We start from the raw sequence: 8,661 nt of genomic DNA, 5'->3' as shown, positions 1-8,661 counted from the left end.
AGGTATATACTTTTAGACTCCCTTTCTATGGCGCCGAGGACGAAACTGTGCAATCGAAAAGTATAACGTCGTCGCGGGGAGTCGGCACGAAAGAGAGAGAAAAAACAAAAAAAAAAAAAACAAAAAAAGAGGAGCACTGTGCAGTTACAGGGGAGAGAAAGAGTTATAGTGCATCACATAGATATATACATGTAACCCTCCGAAACGTTGCGCAACCTCTTACAAAACGCGACAATGTCTCTCCATCTAGCTCCTTTGCCAACCGATCGCGCAATAGACTCCCCTTATAACAATTTTCGAGCCGCTCTCGCAGAAGAGTATATTATACATATATACCCCCCCTGAGCACGATCTCGATGCCTGTACTTCTCTCTCTCTCTCTACGTATTTGCTCTACACAGAATCGCTGTATCTCGCGGAGGGAGAAAAAACGAGGCGGACACGTATGGGTGGCAAAAAGTGTCAAAACAGCTGATATAAACCCCCCGCGTGACTGTACATTAGTCCCGGGTGGATCTAGCGAACACAACATAAGAGAGCCTCCACCGCGACGTCCCGCTCTCTTACCTCGCTCGGCTGCGTTACATGCATGTGGGTATATATATTTATTATACATGCACACAATGCACTTGCGCTCGCGGAGAGTTGAGCGGCCACGAGAGTGAGGGAAAGTGTTTGGGCCTGGCTGTCGTGCACGCGGCGCCTCGCGGTGGTATATAAACCTCGCCGCGGGAAAACTCCGGCAGTCAAGTGGTTCTCCATAGGCCACGTCACTGAGCCCGCGCGCGTTATCACATTTCCTCTATATACATATCGTATACGTATACCGTTGTTATGAAGTTTGAGGTAAGTGTGCTTTTTTGCTCTGTGTCGCGTTATTATTGGTCCCTGTCTGCGTTTGTTGGGTATTTATTGGGTGGGGGTTACTTCAGTGCACCGCGAGCGCTTTTTTGCTTGTGCGACAAAGTGAACGAATGGCCCATGACCCGAGTCTTGTGAACCCCGGATATGTTTATCAGTGGACATTGCGTGAAAAAAAAAAAAACAAAATTGGTCACGATATGAGGAGCTGAGACGAGTGTTGGACGAAAGGGGTGATTAACCGAGCGACTTTTGCTTTCAGATTTGTTTGCTCCTGGGGGCGCTAGTGGCGTTGGGGAGTTGCGAGGAGTCGGGAGCCGAGAAAAAGACGGAGAAGCGGGGTATTCATTACGGGGACTACGGGCACCACCACCACGAGCACCATGAGCACATCAAGACGGTCGAGGTGATCAAGAAAGTGCCCGTGCCGGTCGAGCACATCAAACACGTACCCTACGATGTCATCAAGCACGTTCCCGTCGAAGTCAAAGTACCGGTGCCCCAGCCTTACACGGCAAGTAGACCCCAACCCCTTCGCGTTCGCGGATCCCGTTTCATTGATTTTGAACGATTACCAGACCCGGGGTTTCTAAATCGGTGACAAAATTGGCTTTTTATCACGAAATACTATCTACGCTGGTTTCATCGAAAAGCCCAGTGTGAATCTTTTTTTTTTTTTTCTCTCTCTCTCTATGCGTTCAAATTTTTATGAGAGCAAAAAGTTTAATCGTGCATTAATCACCTATTTTTTTGTTCTTCATTTCATTCATTTACGCGATTTAAATTGGGGATATTTTAGTGATCGGGAGAAAAATAACTTTTCATTTTCACCGAAAAACTCGATTGAACACTCTAGATCGCAGAAATAACTTAAAATAGTTAATAAATTGTTTTTTACCCATAAAAAATCGTTTTACGGGCGCTAACTTCATATTGCGTATTATGGCTTTCCGCTTCCGAAGTTTTCAAACTTGACAACGTAACATTATCGTGAAATTTGATATTTTTAAAAATTAGTGCAAAATCTAATTTATGTTCATTGCACTGAAATCAACGAATAAAAAATTTTTTTATGACAAATTATACAGTGCTTCTATTCAACAAGCGAAAATTAATCTGAAATTTTTTTATGTACCTATCGAAAATTTTGAATCTCAAAGAAATTGATTTTCATGGTTATACATAAAAAAAAGGGTAAATTTCATCACTATCTTGGAACTCGGTCATGTCATCGTTTTAACCGCTTCATTTTGAAAACCTTTTTATTTAAAATATTATGTCTAGGTTGAAAAGCACGTCCCCTATCCCGTGAAAGTTTACGTCAAAGTACCAGTACATGTGCCACAACCGTACGTCGTCGAGAAAAAAGTGAGTACAAAACTTTGTTTATTCGTACTAGAATTTCTACAAAAAGAGATACCCTTAGACATTTTCCAAAAAGACTGCCTAGTAATTGAGAAATACCAAAATCCAAATGCAACCTAAATCTATATGTTGTGTTGAAACGAGAGATTTTAAGAGGAAATAAAAAAAAATGTTTTTTAAATTTTTTGAAAAAAATATCTTAAAAAACTTTACGGCATTATCCAGTATCGAAGCGTCAATTTATTTAAACACGAATGGGATTTTAAAGTTTAATTATTAAATGGGCAGTCACGGTCTCATTCTGCGTTATTCGCTATATGCCCGACAAAACTTGTTAAAAATGGTCCTTTCTTACAAGATCAACATCTATTTTGATAATTTCGAATGAAAAAATACAAACAGTAGAATATTTTTAGTTACTCAACAAAAATTGCAATTCAGCTAAAAATATGTTAACACTGGTGTCTTAAAAAATTGTGGAGCCGAAAATTTTTTTTTTTTTTTTTTAATGAACAAATAACAGCCCAAAAATTTATTCGTTACGTTAGGAAAATCAGTGCTTGACTTACCTTACCCATCAATAATTTTTTATTTGAGGTTAAAGTTACGTAAATATAGTTTGTTCGCGCTACGTATTTAGTGATGGACATAAACTGTAGTTTGAAACAATTAAGCACAAACAAAAAATGTTTTTAACTCGCGTACGTGTAAGTGATGTAATTACAAGTGATGTCAATAATTTTAATGATTACAATTACAGTTAACGAACACTTACGTTAGTTAGAGAACATAATAACAAGTAATTGTAATGTTTGGAGTTTAATGTAACAGCCCATGAAAAGTAAAAACTAGTTTTTGAAGGACTTGGTTACAAGTAATACATGACCTAAATCCAAATGTAACCTTCCACTTGCAAATTCCTTATAACAGTTATAATCTTCGAATTGTAATTAATTAATTAATGGACCTTGTCTATCCATCTCCGTTTCGATTTACCACGGATTTCCACTACGAGCCTGTTCTACCGTGACCTTACGAACATTCCTATTGCTATCCATTTTCACAACATGTATATAACAAATCCATCACATCTCACATACTTTAACAACCTGATTTACGTAAAATTATATGCAAAATCTCATTAATTTTTGCCCCGGAAGTCTTTTTCAATACTTTCCTATTAATGATTTCCTCCCTCTTCTTTGCGATTTCCCTTTTTTCATTCTCACACGATAATTTGTGATGATGTTCCGACAATTTTGGTCAACCTCTTCGGGAACGTGTGAAAAACGATCAATTTTTTATTTCAGATACCGTACGAGGTCAAAGTCCCTGTAGACAAACCGTGAGTATTTCAGATTGATTGGATCATCTAATTAATTGGTTGGTTCGTATTTCAATTTACAAATGACTGTTATATATCCATAGATACGTAGAAAAAGTACTTGTCCCCAAGCCCTATGAGGTCATCAAGCATATGTACGTATTATTTATCAACAGTTGTAAAACCCAACTCGCTAACCACTTTCAATAATATTAATGAATCATTGAATGATATTTTTTAGACCGGTCGAGGTGAAAGTACCTGTTCCGCAGGTATTGATAATATCATTTGATTTAATTTAATTTTTTTTTTTTTTATTTCATCATTATAATCCTTTTTACATGGTATCATTACTCCACAGCCTTACACCGTCGAAAAGCACGTGCCGTACCCAGTGAAAGTGAAGGCAAGAGTTTTTTAAAATAAATATTTATGCAATCAACGATTAAAATATAATTGCTTATTCGATCTCATTCAAACTGAAAATTCAACTCCTCGATTGAATTTTTTTTTTATTAAAGTACGATATTATTGAAGAATTTGATTAAATTCTCAAAGGAAATAACACTAAATAGATTTTACGATAGTAAAAAAAAAAAAAAAAAAAAAACAATTTAGAACATCTTATTTTTTACTGAAAAACATAATCGTAAAAGCATTTTAAAATTTGTTACTGCAAGTAAGGCTCTTTAAATTTTGTAATTATTCTAGTGTAATCTCTTCATCTATTTCAGGATTAAATTATTAAATTAAAAATAGTTAATATCCTCATCGCGATTCTGAGCCCAGTAATTTGATATTAAACATATCTGGTCATATTTTTGTGTCCACATAGGAATATAAGTTTTTTTATTTTATACATTAAACACGCTATTCTGAGATTCAAGACTATTTTTATTTTCCAGTCACTTTTAAAGCAGTATATCCATTTTTTCTTCATCGGAAAATGTACACAATCGATGTGGTGGATTTACGAAATAACATATTCCGACTTACGAGTCACTTTATCTTTGAATCTGAATAAAGACTTGATAACTAAAAATTTAGATCAAAAACAGTACAGGAGTTTGTTTAAAAATCATATTTCAATCGTTTATTGAAACCTTATCCAATAGATAATTAAATTAAATTTTATTGTTTCGAATACTAGGTCCCAGTTCCGCAACCATACGACGTGATCAAGCACGTAAGTCAAGACTACGAACTTATTAGCTATACTATATTTGGATGTATATGTATATAATATTTACTTAATCAATGGTTCACGTGTGCCCGATCTTAGGTCCCGGTCGAAGTCAAAGTTGACAAACCAGTGCCCTACCCAGTCCCGGTAAATCAACCAATCACGTTATATTCAAACAATATTTTTAGTCACCATATATTGTATTTATTAGGGGTGTGTCTGTCTCTATTAGACGTAGAAACTGTTAATTTTATTCCAATTTATTTTCGATGAAAAGTTGACGAAAAACGTATAAAAATTTTTTGTTTAGTTAACTATGTCTGAAAGAAGATTGCACTCATCTAATTTATTGGAACGACTATTTTTAAAATTTTAACCTAATGTTTGATGTCTGATAGGTCCCTAAGCCGTACCCCGTCGTTAAACATGTTCCACAGGTATTTCTATTATTCAATTATTTTAGTTTTTTTTTTTTTCATTACAAATACTATTATCTGTAATAAATATTAATGTTACTTTGCAGCCTTACACCGTCGAAAAGCATGTGCCGTATGAAGTCAAGGTATGATCGATTTCACGTTTAGTTTAACTTGTCCCAAAATCGTTTTAGTGTATAGATCTGCCCTTGTAAAATCTTACAATCCTCTTAATGATTACTAAATAATTTTAAATTTGAGTGACGAATTAAAAAACTTTCTTTAACCGTATGTAACCAAACTGTTTGTCCAAGAATATTTAGTTTTACAATGAATATTCAGTTGAATTTAAACATTTATAGAAAATTCATATATTCTTTTGAATCAGTTAAGACTCCGTCAATTCAATGACACATTAACTTCAACGGATTAATAAATTTATGCCCCTGACGTATGCTTATTAGAAGAGATATTCGAACCTCAAATTTTTTTTTCATATAAATAATATTTTATCAGGTACCTGTTGAAAAGAAGTACACCGTTGAAGTACCAAAACCATACCCCGTTGAAATCAAGGTACGTTCTTTATTGAATAATTAACGGGTAAGGGTGTATAAAAGTTTAAAACATTTTTTTTTTAATTCAAATGTAGTTAATTAACGAGCCAAAAAGATATTATTTGTGATGATTTTAAATTTATTTTGATGTAAAAATATGATTAACAAATTTATTTGAATGATAATAGTATCCATTGGTTTTGATAAACTGTATCCCAATTAGGATGAATTAAAAATTTCGTGTGTTAATTATGTAGGTACCAGTCCCGAAGCCATACACGGTTTACGAGCATAAGGAAGTTGTCGTCGAGAAAAAGGTAACATTGAATTTCGCTGCAATTAGTCTTAACGTCTTCCATGGGGCTACTTAAATTGACTGAATTAAAAAAAAAAAAAAAAATCGGAGAACTTACTTTTTTTCTATCTGTATTCTTTTTTTATAAAATTTTAATTATGTTCCAAAGCAGAAGTAACTCGTACATGTAATTTTATTCGACAAGTTTCTCATGTATCGCCCATTAATGTCCAATTTTTAAAATCTACCTTCAATCTTAGGTCCCCGTCGAAGTGAAGCATTACGTTGACAGGCCGTACTACGTAGAAAAGGAAGTTCCAGTTCCAGTGGAAAAGGAGGTAATTTTTAAAAATATCTTTTGATATAACGTGTGCGATTTCATGGCAGGGGTTGGTCCAATCAATTTCGATTTATTAACGCTTTCAAGTAATCATCTTCCACAAAATTTTCTCCACGTATCAAATTATAAGTTTACATAGAGCTGTCAACCACCAGATATTTCAATTTAGAACAAGCAATAATCATCCAATAAATTAAATAAGTTTTTTTTGAATGACAAAAATGATGCAATTACTCTTATTGGTTCAAGCACTGATGGCCACCGTCGCGTCTCAAAGTGATACCGGAGGAAAATTTGACCATTTTATTTTGTCTTTTCTCTCAAGGTTCCCTACGCGGTGCCGTACCCAGTCCACGTGCCCATCAAGCACGAGCACCACCACGAGCACCACACGGAGGGCGGCTTCGAGCCCAGCTACGGCCACTACGAACACCACCACTAGATACATCCGTCCGACTGTCCAACGGTATATAACCATCATAACTCTGTATTAAGGCCCTCGAGACGAACTTTGCAGTCTCTCCATGTCTTTTCCGTGTATGAAAAAAAAAAAAAAAAAAAAAAAAAAAAAACATAACGACAACAATAACATTAATTGTGTATATTAGCTATATAGGTGCGAGAGAGAGAGGTTGGGGTACACAGCATAAATATACACCGACGGCGCCGCCTTTTTCTTTACTTCGCACGCGCATTCCTCTTGATATACATATGCTTAGCTTTCCCCATTTCACTTACCCGGTATTTTGTCGCGCATACATTATCCATTACATCCATCTCAATCTAAAAAAAGTTCAACTTTTACTTCAATAAAATCATTCTTTTGAGATCAATAATTTCGAACGAATGTTAAATCAAATCAAACGGCAACTTACAAAATTCAAATACAAAAGAAAAAAAAACTAATGGTCTCAACTCTCAGTGTTGAGAGTGAAAAGGCGAGTGGAGAGCGCATAATCGACCGATGCATAAAGAGCGGCAACCACCCTTTTTTCCTCGTTTCTCCGAACGCGCGCGCGCGTGTACATTGGGCGCGACGTCGCTGTGTAAATAGATCATAAGAAAACTATAGAGCCGAAGCTAGCTTTGTTTTTTTTCAAGTCAAAAACAAAATATACTTTGCAGTGTATGTATAGAAGGAGCATGAACAATTATACCCATGACGACGCTGTTACACCTGCGTTGATTACACGATATTACCATCATCATCATCATGATGGACTTTACCAATAATCCTTGTGATCAGAGCCGAGATGAGAACGAAAATCAAACTTTTTGTACCTTGCTAACATTTTTTAGATAAATTTTTGTACTGTTTCTCTTTTCAATCCAAATTTGCTGCGTATCTATTTATATGCGCGGGCAAAACAGTCCTTACCCCGCGAGTGAGCGATTAAAAATTATCATTGAGAAAAAAAAAAAAATAAAAAAGAATAAAGAGCAAAACGATTGTAGAAGAGAAAAACAAACAAAAAAAAAAAAAACGCTGCGTGCGCTGAGAGTCTGCGTGACGATAGGTCACAGCAGAGTATATGCACAAGTACCTAATGTGAGCGCGCGCACGAGTGCAACGTGCGAGCGCCATCGAATTTTTTGTACCGCAAAATGAAAAAAAATAATAATAAAAAAACAAAGAAAAGAAAACTAACTGCATTACAGACTTGGGATTTTTTTTTTTTTTTTCAACGATTTCTCTACCTCCGTCCTCCTCCCTCCTCTACATCCCCCTTTATTTTTCTATATCAAACCGGCATATCTATCTCCCGTACACGCGGTCTCGAGCGCGTATCAATTTCCAAGTGAAAACCGCTTCCACAGCTCACGCACCCGAACTAAATCACGTATCAAAGTAAAAGTAACTTTTGATAAGATCGGCGCGTTCGGTGTACATACGCGTATATATATATATACCTCGTTGCAACTGTTTGGCAGCGATAATATGTTATATACTTATGCTTATACTCTCGTTATGGACGTTAATTAACGCGGCAAAACAGAGCTCGCGTGTCGTGGATCATAAAACGCAGCGACCACGCAATCGAATGAAAGTTCCCGCGTGTTTTATATCTATGTACGATTGCGATCGGAATCGGCGTATTAATTATTCGCGATCTTTTTTTTGTTTTTTTTTTTTTTTTTTTGTTTGGGCGTGTATACGCACATATATACGGAGCTTGGCGTCAAAGTCACTTTGTCACCCGCGTCCTTGGAAGGCTTAGAGATGTACAAAAAATACCGATTTTTCGTTTACACACGTATAAGCTCCGGGAAGTGTATAGCGCTTGGCGCGATGTACGCATACACTTTCGCGCGCGAACCA

The 8,661-nt window shown here is 36.0% G+C and overlaps 1 protein-coding gene across 1 annotated transcript; it reads left to right on the top strand.

Moving 5' to 3' along the window:
- Positions 1 to 834: 834 nt before the first annotated feature.
- Vajk4 (chitin-binding protein vajk4) lies at positions 835 to 6,783 on the top strand. Its single transcript, XM_023389567.2, has 15 exons — positions 835 to 846; positions 1,124 to 1,375; positions 2,146 to 2,229; positions 3,537 to 3,571; positions 3,655 to 3,705; positions 3,792 to 3,822; positions 3,912 to 3,956; positions 4,701 to 4,736; positions 4,833 to 4,880; positions 5,132 to 5,170; positions 5,257 to 5,295; positions 5,666 to 5,725; positions 5,964 to 6,023; positions 6,262 to 6,339; positions 6,667 to 6,783. Exons 1-15 carry the CDS (start codon positions 835 to 837, stop codon positions 6,781 to 6,783), a joined length of 987 nt encoding a protein of 328 aa, XP_023245335.2.
- Positions 6,784 to 8,661: the final 1,878 nt, after the last annotated feature.

Source organism: Copidosoma floridanum, unplaced genomic scaffold (assembly GCF_036245765.1).
Source record: "Copidosoma floridanum isolate Cflo_tuat_1 unplaced genomic scaffold, Cflo_Japanese_pri ptg000013l, whole genome shotgun sequence".
In the NCBI taxonomy this organism is placed as follows: domain Eukaryota; kingdom Metazoa; phylum Arthropoda; class Insecta; order Hymenoptera; family Encyrtidae; genus Copidosoma; species Copidosoma floridanum.
This window is presented reverse-complemented; position numbering and strand designations above follow the sequence as displayed.

Excerpts from the sequence above, each read along its gene's own strand:
- Vajk4 (XM_023389567.2), top strand. Across the intron at positions 3,572-3,654 it reads AAAGTCCCTGTAGACAAACC|ATACGTAGAAAAAGTACTTG; the intron begins GTGAGTATTTCA and ends ATATATCCATAG. Across the intron at positions 5,726-5,963 it reads CATACCCCGTTGAAATCAAG|GTACCAGTCCCGAAGCCATA; the intron begins GTACGTTCTTTA and ends TTAATTATGTAG.